Here is a 16,150-nt window from a genome sequence, read left to right on the forward strand (position 1 = left end):
ACTTTTTTTTTAGGTTTCACTGGTGCTGCTGTAATGATGCCATCTTGTAGACTCCCCTTCTCCCAGAATAGCTTAATGGCACCAACTGGAAACTGAACACCACCAGCTGTTCATCTTTTTTGGATTTAACAGCAGTGGATGGGAATGTGTATCAATTCACATTTTCTTCTTTTTGCTCTAGTCTGGATGGAAACCAGGCGAGACGTGCTTCTTTGAGTTTTCATCTCACATTATAATCATGTAAACCTTTTTTTATTTGTCCGATACTTTGGTTCAAGTGAAACGTCGTCCTATTTACTTTCCTTTTTATGTTTTTTTTTGGTCCTGTTATGTGGATTAAATGACCTGATGACCTGAAATATGTCACAGTTGTGTCCACAGCTCAAAATAATCTGAAAACATTCAGGAAGATTATCTGACACAACTGTAAAGTCTAAGGCTTCTTATCAGTTTTGTCTGTTGGTTTATATATTGTGACGTTTTTCTTCTTATTATTGCCTCATTTTCTCTTATTAAACTGAATCTTGTAATTAAATGTGCTTCATAAATATGATTTCCATACCTTCCTGTTTTTAACGATGGGATCAGATTAGTTGAGGAATCCTCTGCTCTCGTGTCTTTTAAAAGAAGCTGCTGTGTCCTCTGGTGGCCAGAGGGTGGCATCACAACTATAAGGTGGGGACAGTGTTTAAATATTTGGTTATTTACAGCAGGTACATGACGGAGCAGCTTTGATTAAACGTTTTATCTCAAAAATACAGTATGGATTTAGTATTTATCGTAAAAATAATATAATAATAAACTTTATTTAGCCAAACAACAATGTTGAGGGGGAAGAAAACAAGATCTACATAAAAACTGGGTCACATAAAAGCAGCAAAAGAACAATTAAAATAAATAAATAGAATAAATGGTGATGGTAAAAAGACGACATCACATGAAATTAGGTCTATAAAAATGGATTTTCAGAAGTGATTTTAAATTAGATCTTATTTATGGAGAATGTTTAAACTGTTTTCAGATGAATGGGCCTTTTGATCATGTATTAGTCTCAAAGATGATCATACTCTGTCATTGTAACTATCCTCTATTTAACCACCATCACTCCACCTCACTGTCATTTTGTCCTCCTACCTTAAATGTGCCTGTCTCCTATACATATTTTAGGAGAAACTTTAAACAAAGCCATTTCACATCCTCATAATTTCAAATCTCCATCAATAATAATCCTATTGTCTTTTCTAATCGCACAACATTGCTATGGGTTGTTATTTAAATCATTAGTATTTATTAAAAAAAACAATAACACATCATACTCACTCTGTCTCCTCATTTGATTCATCATTTACGAGTCAGCAGATATATTCATGTGTAAATTGTTTATTGAACGTGATTGTCATAGAGACGCTTTGTTGTCGTAGGTCAACATTACACAGTAAAAGGTTGAAACTGTTTGTAATCGTGTTTTGTGCCAGTTTGGACCGGAAGTGTCCATTCGTAGTTGCATCACTTCCTGTCTGTCAACTCTGTCTTGGGTAACCAGGATTGAAAGCACAGGTTGAAGAAACAGTTCCCAAAAAGGATTTACCAAACTGGTTCTGCAAAGGGAGACGTCAAAGAAAAGTCATTTAAAGAAAAGGGGCAAAGGACAGTTAGAGACTACCTGCATCGATCCAATTCACCTCCAATACTATTCAATTTACACCCTCTCTCATGACTTTTACAACCTGACCTCAGTGTCAAATTCAAATCTCCATGTAGGAAGACAAAACATCCCCTCTGACAGCGGATGTCTATTACTGAGGAGAGAATGAACAGAGATGACAAAACCACCCGCTCTGGGATCAGCAGGCACATTTCTCAAATACTTTCCTGGTTGAGTAGATTACCACATCTATTTAAGTGTAAGAAGTCTACTCTTCTCCCAGCTCAGCCTCTCTATACTCAACTCTCACGTCTGAAGTGGGAAACTAACAGCAGCCCGTGGAAGTGAAGGCCAAGTTCAACTGTTTAACATGCCAGAAGTGTGAAGGTCAAATCTGACATCCAATGAAATTTAAAACAAACCCCCAAGATTATCTGTTGTGTTACAATTCTAGTGATTCTAGAGATTTGACATTATGAAATAAATAAATCATACAACAACTATGGTATTTTTATTCTACAAAGTAATGGATTATGTTATTTTCTGCTTCTTTTCAGCTTATTGATGGTAATTTTAGCCAAATTAGTGGTAAAATAAGTTTAAAAAAAAAAAAAAGGTTGACCCAAGTTATTCCAATTCCTCCCGACAGTAAAATAAATATATAAAATAACTGATGCATGGTGGTACATGCAGCACAGGCACAGGGTATACAGCATTTCCCTTATTTGGTCGGTCAAGTGACTCACACGGGCAGCGTTTATTCTTTCAAACAGGTGGTTTTTATTTGATAATACTGAATATTTTTTTAGTCCTTCGCCCGGACTTACACAAAGCATCGAACACATGCACAGTCCTCTATTCACACAGGGTACCCATTTCTCGTTTCTCTCCAAAAAAGGATTAATCGCTCTCACTCTCACGTTATTCCAGCGCAAGAGGACCTTCTCATCTCAACACTACAGCTACAGACATCGTAGACATAGACAGCGAAAAAAACACACAAAAAAATCATGACAGGTATAATAATAACACTGAAAAAATACAAAGTAATGGAAAATGGAAAGAGTTTACTTTTAAATTATGCCTCTAATACTCCATCATATATATTTTTTGTTTGTTAATGTAGCTTGAGGTGTATAAAACAGCACTGTAAACTTCAATTGAGTAACTTGCTTTCTAGGACAGCGATAAAGCTTTTCATTAATAACTGGAAGGAGCAGGAAAGACGAGTCCAAGCGAACATTAAGCGTGAAAAGACATTATTACTCATGAGATGAAATATATTGGCAAATCATGAAACTGCTGTTTGCATTTTACAATCAACAGATAATACAAAGACACTGAAATAACATCCCACAAACTTTGTTTATCTTTCATACATAAAATCTGCAAAAAATGATCCCTTATATCCGAACCTCGCACACACCACCTTTTTTGTTTTCTTCTCTTTCACTGCTTTCACCGTATATATTTTTTTTAAATCTGTCACGACGAAGATGACAAGGATAAGCTTGCTTCCGTGAAGTGGGAACTCACCAAAATAAAAGCACTCAAAATAGGCAAAATCTGCACCTGAGGTGGATCTGTCGGTCTGGGCGAAAGATAACAACTGTCACATCAGAGTGCTCAGGCTCTCGTCTTTACTGGAACTCATCCTCAAAAAGTGCAAATCTAGTTCTAATGCAGTAAATAATAATCATCAAGTAACAACAAAAGTATATGCATAGGTACTGTACAGCTACATAGTGGGGACAAGGAGGGAGAGAGGTGAAGATCTGAAGAAGAGGAAGAGAGAAGAAGAGGGATGGTTTTGTTATTTTTCTCCTCATAAGCAGGTTTCAATTTAGAGCGCTCATCCTCACACAGCATAGACTGGTCCAGTGAGGCCCGTGACGGTCACAGGCTGCTGTTACAAATCACTTTAAGAACTACACCGGACGAAACCAGAAAACGTCAGCCAATGCGAGATGAATCGTGAAACAATAATAATCGTGCCGTGAGGGGGCGTCCGATGTCTCCGGCGGCCAAACAGTTCCCAGCAGAGAGGATGAGAGAAGCAGTAAACTAAATAGTTTTCAGAAGAGAGGCAGACAATCATTTAAAAAAAGGCAACTCGGAATTTGGCTTTGGAATAAAATGGAGGATGAGGTAATAAAAGTAGAAACACAATGGGTAACGCATGATCGTCCGTAGAGAAGGGGATTGATTTCGGAGAGCAGAGCTGCTAAAGAGCTTTGCCGGGCAGGAAGTGCTCTGTCTCAACGAGAATTTATAAATCCTCCTGACGCCAGCCTCAGGAGGAAGTTACATCATCACTTGACCAGTCTATGTCTCATGATGCTATTTTATCTGTTTTTAACAGAGACGCTGTGTCTGAGAACAACCTCCGAGCCTCTGCGCTCTCCGCTAACGTCGAGCCGTTCTGAGGCTGAAAGTGGCTCCAGTTGCCACTGAAACGCTTTAAGAAGACAAACACAAAGAGAGGCTAGAGATTGTTTTCAGACCAGCGGGTAATTTCAGTCACATTAGCTTTACTTTTCATATCTAAAAAAAATCACTTTGCCTGATGCGGTTATATTTCATTTCAATGGAATCGTTTACATTTATTTCCGTCAGGCTGTGCAGTGAGCAGTCAGGCGTGCCGAGTGACTTAAGGGTCCTCGGCGTCCAGGAACTCCTTCTTGGGCTGTGCGACGCCGCGGTACCAGGAGCAGGAGCCGTCCGCCCGCTTCACGCAGGCGTAGTGGTTGGCCTGCCGTCCGTGCACCTGCTTCTCGATCATCAGGTCCGTCCACAGACACTCCTCGGGAGCCGAGATCTCGCAGGGCAGAGAGGGGCAGCGCACGATCTGCAGAAACACACAAATCAATATCAGTATACTGTGTGTGCAATCTGCTGAGGGGTATAATGTTCCTAGATCAGAGTCATAGATCTCACAGATAGGACAGCCTTTCTGTTTACTGTTTAAAATACCAATAACGCAAATGGTTTTTTTCTGCTGATTCACATTCAAAGCCTTTAACTGGCTTTTATTTTGCCACAACCACAGGAAATACAGTGTGATACAGCAAATAATGGAGCCTGCAGTCACCCACGTGATATGCATTTACACTCATTTCTGGCACTTTGGAGTTTCTCCATCTCCATGTGCCAAAGTTTCCTTGGGTAAGGTACCGAACCCCAAATTGGCCCTGACAACTATGCCGGCACAGACTGAGTGTGCTTCTAACAAAGAAGCTGCTTAAGGTGTTTGTTGCTGTATTAAAATGCACTTGCTGTAAACAGGTGTCACTAAATCAAATTGGGACTGAAATTTTAAGGACTAGAGCTTCAACATATCATAATATACATACAACACATGTATTTTACAAAACCCTTTGTATTTTATGCAGACGGGGTTATTGTACTATCTATAAATGACAAGACTGTGATTTGAAGAAAGAGTTAGATGAGATAATTGGTGCCACGCTCATGTCTATGAAGTAAATAGTCAGAAGAAATTAAAGACTGGCTCCGTTCAAAGGAAACAAAATCCTCCTATCAGCATCTTTGAAGCTGATTAATAAATGCATGACATATTGTTTGTGTGAGCTATATAAAAACAGAGCTGTGTTTTCATGAAAGATTATCGGAGGGGCCGGTGGCTTCCTGTGGTCTCTGCCTACAGCACGGGGTTAAAGAAATAGTCTCTGGCAGTGAATAAAAGATGGTTGTTTGTTGTTGTAGCTGTTGTTCTGGCTCATGTCTCGGCTTGTTTTGCCTGTTATGTCTGGTTTTCAGCTCCAGGAGGGAAATAACTGCAGCTTCTTTTATTATTTTTTTTATGAGGACGAACAACAGTCTCACACACACACACACAAAGAAGGCACCCCGCTGCATCTCACCTTGCATTCACAGCCCATCTGGTAGCGCTGGCTGAGGCTCTTCTTCTGGGTGGCGCTCAAGGAGTCCCAGAGCATGATGTAATCACACAGGGTCACATGCATCTGCCCGCCGGCCTCGGCCTTGCCTGTAAAGAAAGAAAAACGGCAATGAAAGTGTCACAGTGACCAACAATAGACTGTATATTGTAAAGATGGACGATAGGACGGCTCCCAAAAGCCATCCTGTCATCTCGAATGACCCCTGGTGGCGAGGTCATAAACCCCGCCTCCACCATGTCGGTGGATGGGACAAGGGACAAATTAAAAAGTCAAAGTACGTGTCAAATATTTGTCATTTTAGCAGTTTTTTTATTACTTTGATATATGTGTTCATTTCTCCAGCATGTTTGGTTGTAATTAACTATTTGCCACTATAAATGTCGTGATTGACAGCTGAGACTGATGATCGCAACTGCGCAGACTCGGGCTCCAAGTAATGTAATGAGTGCATTATTATGGGATATTTTGGCTACTTTGTGGATAGTGCAAGTATTGATGCTTCGTCCATCTTTAGATACAGTCCATGTGACAGAAATAGTTTCAGACATAAGATAGAACACCTGGCTCCTGATGCATCAGTGTAAACTTTCTCATCTAACAGAAGGTCACCACCTACGAGCCTCAGATTCGCATGTACCACTGATAAAATCTGGGACTTCTCAGCGCGGTGCCTGCAGGCGTCAACACACACCACTTGTCCTTGTGAAGAGCTGGTGTTTGTTTTTCACGCTTTACTGGCACCAGTCAAAACAGGAAGATGTTTCACGGTGAGTTTTAAGGTCGACACCACTATCTGCCTGCAGAGCAACTCTCAACATGCTGAAGTCGTCCCAGTCCGTCCTCGACACAGACACGACTCACACTCGCATTTCACTGGAACTCGTCCAACTTTTAACCCTTAAAACTAAAGAAAGGATGAGTCACTTTAAAAACAGACGGCCCGGTCGGCAGAAACGTTCTTTCTTTCCCACCGCTCGATTCCTACATCTTGGGAGAAAGAAAAAAAAAAAAGAGGAAGGAAATGCTGGCTTCAGCAGTTCCTCTCCGTACAACTCTGTGTAATTAGGGGTGAGTGTTTGCGGGTACATCTCTGTCTGAGATGAGGAAACCAGAGCGTGCATGACATCATGGTCCCCTGTGTCTCGTCCACTCACTCTACCATGTCTGTATGAACGCTGCGGACTGCCTGCGCTGCCTTCAATCACAATACCAGCCAGGTTTAGCGTGCAGACACTAAAGGAATACTTCAACATTTCAGGAAATATGCTCATTCACTGTCTGGTGGAGAGTTGGATAACTGTCCATAAACACAGAATTTGCCAACCAGCACCTCTGAAGTTGCATCTCTGTCACTGTTAATAGTCTTTATGTTAAGCTAAGCTAAATATATCCTGTCTGTGGATTAATATTTAACAAACAGATACGCAGTATAATCATCTAACTCTTGGCACAAGAGTGACAATTTTAGCATTTGCTTTAAACCTGCAATGAAACATATTGTTTTGGAAATCCTGAATCTGAACCTAAATTGAATGACTTCTTCTCCGACCCACATGGCATCCTCACATCAAGTTTTGTGGAAATCTATTTGGTTGTTGTTGTGTAATCTTACTTACAAACCAACCAACAAACAAACAGAAAGGGGTGAAAATGACCTCATAACCTCCTTGGTGGATGTAACTAAAGCTCTGATGCGCTGAAGGCAGCTGTAGAGTCAGGTTATAAATGATAGAAGAGAAAAACAAGTTTAGTTTATGGCTCTACAGACAGAAAAATGCAGCCTCGGTGATAAAGATTACATCTGTGTAACACAAGGTCTTAGACAGTCAATAGGACTGTGAACGATTTTTATTTTCATTTCATGGTCATCTCACCTTGAGTTGGGTAGAAGGAACCAAACAGTACGTATATTTACATCTCCCATGAGACCGAGAAGACAGACAAGGTCACTCCCAGTCTCCACGGTTTACTCAGCAGCGTATCATTACCCATAATAACATCAACAGTCACTCCTCCGACACACAGAATGTCCCCGCTCGTCTTTATCCAACCTCGTGTTTGTCTGCCTGGATGTTTACAGCTGAAGGTCAATATCTGTCTCTTTGTGGAATCCTATTGTTTTCTTATTTATTTCTATTCTTTCACTTTTTTTCTTTGCTTTTACCAACAAAACTGAAATCACGATTTACTTCAGCAGCAGTGCATTTAAAGCAATCAATTTTTCTGACTTAACAAAGAAAATCTCCATTGTAGATAAGAAAATCTCCGAGTCTTTACTCATTACCACATCATCTCCTAAAGAGAAAGTAATCAAATAATTATAAATAAGACAAGATTCAAGCAAACTGAAATAAAAGCAGAAACAGACCTGAGATCAAGTACTCTTTCTTGCCAGCGACATCCAGGGTAACGCCACACACAGCGGACACTGGAGCGGTGAACACAGCCTCGATGTCCTGGTTAGGACCCTTGAACATCTGGAACAAAACCATGGAGGGAGGGGCAGGTCAAAGGTCAGGAGGAAGGGGGTCAAAGTGTGACTGTAAAACCCTACAGTGATGATGACAGTGTTCTTACCTTGATCTGTTTGATCTCATACTGGATCCTCTTGATGGGGTTCCCGTAGACATCGTTCCCTGAGTCCACCTCCCTCTCCCCCACCACCTTCGCTCGAATCACTGAGAGAGAAACACAGAGGAACACGGTCAGCTCATCTGCAGGCTATTCTCTCAATGAATCTGCAAAATGTCACAAGTCACAATTTTCAAATGTCTTGTTTTGTCGGGACCAACAGTTAAAACCCGAACATATTCAATTCACAATAACACTTAACAGAGAAAAGCAGGAAACCTTCATAATTAATGAATATTTGGATTTTCTGCAGGGAAAACAGTCAAAATCATTCAAGATGCCGTTTCTGTCACTCCAGTGAGAATGACACCATGACTGTTTTTTTCTTGAGAAATTATTTAGAATTCTGAAAATAGTTGCCTTTAGTTCCTTTTCTGTCAATCAACCATTTAATTGTTTAATTGGGTGGAAGAAAAATCTACTGCTACAACCCTGACAACCAATTTCTCTTTTAATCAAATTTAAATACCAAATATTTGAATGTGCAAAGTTCTCAAATGGGACAATTTTCTTATTCTTACATTAAATTACACATTTGACACTGTGACAAGTCCATGTTTCAGTTTTCTGATGTATCATAGACCAAACAATCGAATAACAATTTGTCCGATTTTACAACAATGGAAACAATCATCTACTCAGCTTATCGACAGCGATGTGATCGTGACCTCATGACATGATTCCACTGAAAGTTGATGATACTGAATCATCAGCCAAGCCTCAGATTCTTATCCACAACCTCCCAGACTGAGAAAAAGGCAGATCGGACAAAAGCCAAAACAACTTTCAGAGCTGCAAGAAGGCTCATGGGCACATACCACAATAAGGCATGGCTCTGATGAGCTTCAGCATCTGGTCCAGTCAATGAAAACCAAACTAAAGGATCTATTAGTCATAGTCCTGCGAATCAAACACGACCAGGAAACAGTAACAGGACCAGAATTAAGATAGAAGAATACAACTTGGAAGCGGATACATAAAGAAAGACTTGGCCAGAGGCAAGTTTCTCACTGTGTGTGTGTGTGTTTTATTGGCCTGACTGACTACATCAAGCTTCAGCTATGCTTATGGCATTTATTCAGAATGGAAAATATGAGCAATAGAGAGACAGAAAAAAAAAAACCATAGAATAAGCAGGAACAGGGGACGGACACACACACACACACACACACACACACACACACACACACACACACACACACACACACACACACACACACACACACACACACACACACACACACACACACACACACACACACACACACACACACACACACACACACACACACACACACACACACACACACACACACACACTTTACACCCTTGGGTTCAGTTAATGGTTTGGAGCCGACACAAATATGAAGGTTCATGGCTCCCAGAGTTAATAGCGTCTAGTTTTCCGGCTCCTTCCAGCATTACTTCCGTTTTCCTTTTAAATTCTTCCTCCTGCAGCTAATTATGAAGCTGAAGCAAATTTGGTATTTCGTAAGCAGCAATAACAATTTTTATGGAAATCTTACAAACACTTTGAATAAAACTATAAACCATTCTTTTTCTATCATAACCCAACTCTGATTATTGGGCTGATGGGGTGGAATGAATTCGGATTTTTACCAACACATCATCTTTATAAGGTGTTAATTGGATTGTGTTGATAGATTGTTGTGCTTCCCCCAACTGGCCTAAATAAATAACTACTGCAGATTTAAGTAATAAAAGACAAACATTAAACACATGCAGGTCTTTATCACCTCAGAGTAACAAGTGGGGCCGTTATCATCACTGATCAATGGCCTTAGTAGATTATGTATTTGTGCTGGTTCCTCACAAGCAAACCTCTGCATGTAGGTTCCACTCTGATGCTAATGCAAATATGCAGCGGCAGCGGCCAGAGTACACACAAACACACACATGCAGCAGTATACCTGGCTGGCACTGTCCTGCATTCCTCACAGTTTTTCCACTCTCATTTCCTGACCTCGTTCTGAGCCACAAGCTAATGAGGAGAGAATCAGCAGCAGGGCAACAACACTAAGGAGCAAATTACACTGTTGCTCACAATGCATTGCTATTCTGGGAGCTTTATCTGTCTACCTCGGTGTTGCAGACATGTTTAACTTCTACGTTTCTCCCCTCCTGCAATAAAGCCAGAGCGAATGGTCCCGTGCGGCCTTAGCGGCTTGTTGCGGAGGCAGCAGACTGCACAGCGTGATGCTGAACTAGCACGATGACCAGGGGCCTGCGGGCGGCTGGAGCTTCGCCGCAGATTGATCCCACAGTTGTCTGATCAGCAGCAGTCAATCAGCACAGAGGAGCCCCCCCCTCCACAAACCACCTAGTGACCCACATTCAGCCCGGCTCCCCTACCCTCCCGACCAGGACGACGCTTAATGACTTATACATGCATCAGTCGCACTACGCAATGTTTTCCATACAAACCCCCTATGAACACACACACACACACACACACACACACACACACACACACACACACACACACACACACACACACACACACACACACACACACACACACACACACACACACACACACACACACACACACACACACACACACACACACACACACACACACACACACACACACACACACACCACCCCTTACACTCTCCATTCAGTCCACCGCAGGACTATCCATTTCTTTTTTCATACTCGTACAGCGACCACCAAATCATCCCGACTCTCCTGGTGTGGTTAAATTCAGCTCCAGACGTACACTGGCCCTCTGTTTAACCTGCCATTTGAGCAGAGACGAGTCGCCCTCGAACACAACTCAGGCTGCAGCTCATGGCCTCTGGCAACATCTGGATGAAGACCATGTGCAGCAAAGGAGAAAGCTCCGGTTTTTCATGTCAGAGTGGTCGGAGCTGCACCGACACTAGAGGGGAGAGGGACTGAATGTAAACCAAGAGGGTGATGGGAGGTCAAAAGTAAGACCGACACATTCACAAGATAATATGATACGACTACAATACAACTTTATACAGCCCAAAGGCAATTTGGTTTAGGGCAACTTAGTTGTGTTGAGATAAGTGTAATTTATTTTAAAATGCTAAATGGATTTTAACAAATAGAATCAACTAGTTAAACAGATTTTTGATTTTCACAAATACAGATTTTATCAAATGGAAAATAATTTCAGATATGTCCTTATGGCCATACTTGTTCTTAAGTTTTCATAATTCAAGTTGAACTTATTTGTATTAATATCATTTTTTACTACATATTTGAAAATAATATTTGAATTATTTTTCCATAATTCAATATTTTTTAATAAATTGCCATTTATTTATTTGGTTAGGTTTTTATCATTTCTATTTTTAATATTTATAATATAATTTCTATACATTTTATTTTATATTCACTTGGCAATGACAGTAAATAAAAAAAAAATTGCCCTAAAAGATTCATAAATGCTCCACAAAGATCAGGTGATAATTCTCAGTGATGTCTACCTGGACAGTAATATTCAGACTATTGACCTCATTCTTATTATTTTGATGTTTGTATGAGCTTCTAATAAAATATTTAATTAATATTCCTGTTTACATGTTACAGACTAGAGACGAGCCTGATTATGATGTAGATTCAGGTTAAAGTAATCGGAAAATGCTGTATATAAAATTTGAATATTGCGGTCCATGTAAACAAGGACAAATAAAGTCTATTGACTGAGAGACCGGTTTATGACAACTCTCCATAAACCATATATGAGGGATCCTTGCACTGACAGAAAAAAACTGATCCTGAAATGTCGTATCAGTAGTGTCCTACTGATACGACATTTCATAATCGTGTCAAAGTGTCCTAAAAGAGCCAGGTAATGCAAGACTGGAGGCCACCGTTTCTCACATGGGCTGGAAGTGGTTGGCCAATCAGACAGGGCTTTATCGGGGGGCTTAAAACCAAGTGTTTCAGACAGAGGCTGAAAAGAGGAGCTGCAGCAATGGTCAGTATAAGGAAAGGATGAAAAATGAACATTAGAGAATGTAAACCTTTTCAAGTAATGTCCCGAAGTAAAATTATGAAGCTGGATATGAGCATAATGTCTCATCTAACAAAAGAAGAGACCACAATGAGCCTTACGAGCAGTGCTAACTTCAGTGGAGGAAAGAAATGATAGAAACAGAAGCAGAACAAGAGTCAACACTGCCATTCCAGCTGATGGAGACACCTATTAGGAAATAAGTCAAACACCCTCCAAAAAAAGATTCTGATTCATTTTCAATGGATAAGCTTGAGGTCTGTCGCTGTGTCTGAGAGACTCGGTGTCTTATGATGCAGGCATGACGAAAACATGCATATTTTTTCATAAATGGAGACGTGTCGAGTGCATGTGCTGTTGCATGTCCACTGCTGTTTTCCTCCAGAGACCAGGGTGATGCTGGTCTTCCACGACGCCCAGTCTCAGGATGGACTGTCCGGGAAGTTCCCCTCTGTGGGTAACAGATTTATTTGAAAAGAGGATGTTTGTGTCTCTGTGTGTGTGTGTGCGCGCGCACGGTAGGTGCATGACACTTCTTGATTTTAATGGGTTGTGGTCTGACCCAGAGCATCATTTAGTAAGAAAAACAGAAGGTGACACACACACACACACACACACACTTGCACACTCGTAAACTCACACGGCTGGTTTCTGCATGCACAGTGTGTGTGTGTGTTTGAACGAGCAGGGAGTGGGATCCCACTTCACCAAAAACAAACACTTGTCAGACCACATTAACTGTCGACAGTGTCACTTTGTTGGGCAACCACACAACAACAAGTCCTGGAGGTTTCTAACCAGGCAGTTTGGGATTAAAAAAACCAAAACAGTTTCATCCTCAGATCTGCCCCGGAATCGTCACCCGACAATGGCCTCGGCCATCGTTGCCGTTTAGTGGTCTGCGCGGCCTTTAAAGCACATCACCCTCCCTCCCTTTTGCGAGGGCTGACAAAGGCCTTATTGACTCACGCACCATTTCAAAACAACACAGACCTCAAATACACCTCCACTGGGAGACATTCTGTCTCTGAGAGCTGCCACCTCAGCGAGCGCTTGAGTCACACCTGAAAATAGAGCTGTCATTTTGCAATACCAAATTGCAGATACACACACACACACACACACACACACACACACACACACACACACACACACACACACACACACACACACACACACACACACACACACACACACACACACACACACACACACACACACACACACACACACACACACACACACACACACACACACACACACGAAGGAAGAAAAGATGCAGCCAGAGTAGTGCGGTCTTGAACTTCCCTTATTCTCAAGGATACCAGGCATTTTTCAACTTCGGCCGTGACTTTTAATGGGTTTTTTCCCCGAAACACGCCCTGAACTGACAGCCAGATGTCACTGTGCGTGTGTGTGTGTGTGCGCGTGTGAGAGAGAGAGAGAGACAGAGAGACTCCTCCATGCATGGCAGCAGGCCGCACGGTGTCTATGTGGGCTTTGAAAGTGTGTGTGAGTGCGAGTGTGTGAGTCCACCGGAGCAAAGTTGGGAAAATCCCAGCAGCATTCCTGTAATTCCTCGCTGCACCACCCCTCACAGGAAGAAACAAGGCAGGAATGGAAATTAAAAAGAAAAAAAAAAAAAAAGGAGGAAAGGAAAGCTTGCTCTGTGACATATTCTGCGGTTGAGATTTTTCAAACCCCCCCTCCCCTGAAATTTCTCTTCACTCTCTCCATCCCTTGTCCTCCTCTCTGCTCTTTCCCTCCTCGTCTGTTTCCCCTCTCTTGTGCCACGTTGCCCTGCAAAAGCCAGGAGACGCTGCTGCTTCTTCTGCTCCTGCTGCTGCTGCTGCGTCCTGGAGCTGCCGGAGGGTGAAGCCTGGGTAAACATGCACAATCCAGCTCCGGAGCCTGAGACATTATGTACAGTGGTGGGAGCAGAATCCTTCCTGGATATTACACAAACACAGTGCACTCACACCCTGACATGCAACAACACGGCGGCCTTATTCAGGATTCTAGAGGCGTCAACTGAGATATTACAGTGAAATGAGATGTGATAATAGCAATAAAGTTCATTCAGGTTATTATCAATCAATGAATCAGATTTGTATTTGTATGACCCAGATTCACAAACCATAATTTGGCTCATAGGGCTTAACAAGGTGCGACATCCTCTTTCCCTAACCCTCAACCAGAGTGAGGAAAAACTCCCAAAAAACCCTATTAACAGGGGAAGAAACACGTAGGAACCTCAGAGAGAGACACATGTGAGGAATCCCCCTCCCAGGACGGGCAGATGTGCAATAGATGCTGCGTGTAACTGGGAACATCAGCAAAATAACAGTATTTACAACCTGGATTCGAAGAAACAGCTTGTGACATAATGGAGAAGTGCGTCAATGTTCAAAGTGTTTGTACATGAGAAGATGTCGGATGGAGATGAAGGGAGCAGCAAGGAGTTGTTGCCAGTAATGGTAGAATATTAAGTCATCAGTGAGTATCATGGCTGCAATTTTCAACTCCTAAATAAGGATGTTTGCATTTGTGCATGCGTGTGGTCCATGCAAATAACACTTTCCCAAATAGCCACCTGGGTCTAACAGAGGTCCACTGTTGTAAACATGACAGGGATAAAAAGTCATGTGTGCAGGCTGAGTGCGATGCAGTGGGCCATGGCCTTGTTGAGCAACACCCTCCACCTTCCAGTGGTTTCCAGCAGCCTCTGTGAGCCCGTTCAGCACGCACCAGAGGCGGCTGCAAACCACCGCGGTGTCCCCCGTGATCCGAGCCGGAGCCTGGTGCAGCAACACGGGCTGAGTAAACAACAACAGCAGCAGCAGCTGCAGCAGCAGTCTCCCCGGTGCTGTACTCACCTATGTCGGCGTTGCAGAACGCCTGTTGCGGATGAACCGGAGCGCAGCTGCACGCCTCCGCCAGCTCCTCCGCCCGCCACAGCATCAGCAGGGCGAGCGTGCACAGGACGCCGTTAACGGGAAACGTTAACATTTTTGCTGAACACTGGTGGTTGTGATGGTTGTTTTCTGTTCAGCCTCTTTGTTGCTGCGCAGATACGTCGCGGTGTAGATCCAGCGGCGGACAGCTGCGTCCCCCTCCCCGGCTTTTCTTCCGCTTTATTTACCGACCTGGCGACGTCAACAACACCGGCCTGTCTGCTCGCTCAGCCCCGCTGCAGAGGTGAGGACACACGGTGGATGTGCGGGTCACAGTCCGCTGGGGTCTTTTCAGGAGTGTTTTCCTTTCTGGGGTCGAGCTGGTTTTTATAAAGATGTGTGCGACTCCTCCCCCCGGCAGTGACGGCTCCACCGGCAGGGGGCGCTGCCTCCTTCTTTAAGGAACGACAGGAGCCCGGAGAGAGGGCCAAGAGGTCCCCCATAATAATAATAATAATAATAATACAAATAATAAAAACAATGATGATGATGATGATGATGATGAAGGTATATAGCTTTGTATTGTATTGTATTTGACTATTTTTACAGTCAATAAAAGGCTTTTTCTTCCTTGCTTTTATTTTATTTTAACTATTACACTGCTGAGCTGACCTGTTTCTTCTTGTCCAACACCTTTCATTGTACTGTTGTAACATGCAAATGACAAATACAACTTGATACCTTATTAATATAATAATATATTAATATAATTATTATTATTTAGCACCAGCATCCCCAACCCTCAAATGTTAAGCACTATGGATAATAGATAATGGTAACAAAGTAATAAAATATACTATATAGTACTACTACTACAAATAATAATAATAATATTAATAATAATTTGGCTGGAACTCCCCCCAAGCCTCAAAGGATATGTAGCATAGATAATGGATGGATGAATGAATAATAACACCAACAATAATAACAATGACAATTATATTGATATATTATTATATTGAATTATAACAGAGATATGAACAGA

The 16,150-nt window shown here is 42.1% G+C and overlaps 1 protein-coding gene across 2 annotated transcripts; it reads right to left on the minus strand.

Annotated features, from left to right (window-relative positions):
- Positions 1-2,401: 2,401 nt before the first annotated feature.
- timp2a (TIMP metallopeptidase inhibitor 2a) lies at positions 2,402-15,536 on the minus strand. 2 transcript variants are annotated; one of them, XM_034571303.1, is made up of 6 exons: positions 15,088-15,536; positions 8,146-8,246; positions 7,937-8,045; positions 5,530-5,654; positions 4,247-4,493; positions 2,402-3,420 (listed from the first exon to the last, which is right to left on the minus strand). In XM_034571303.1, the coding sequence occupies exons 1-5, from the start codon at positions 15,218-15,220 to the stop codon at positions 4,296-4,298; spliced, it is 666 nt and encodes a 221-aa protein (XP_034427194.1). In that variant the 5' UTR covers positions 15,221-15,536; the 3' UTR covers positions 2,402-3,420; positions 4,247-4,295. The 2 variants fall into 2 exon arrangements, with proteins under 2 accessions (XP_034427194.1, XP_034427193.1); XM_034571302.1 differs by having other exon boundaries at positions 2,402-4,493; positions 15,088-15,504.
- Between the last annotated feature and the right edge of the window lie 614 nt (positions 15,537-16,150).

Source organism: Hippoglossus hippoglossus, chromosome 19, assembly GCF_009819705.1.
Source record: "Hippoglossus hippoglossus isolate fHipHip1 chromosome 19, fHipHip1.pri, whole genome shotgun sequence".
Lineage (NCBI taxonomy): Eukaryota > Metazoa > Chordata > Actinopteri > Pleuronectiformes > Pleuronectidae > Hippoglossus > Hippoglossus hippoglossus.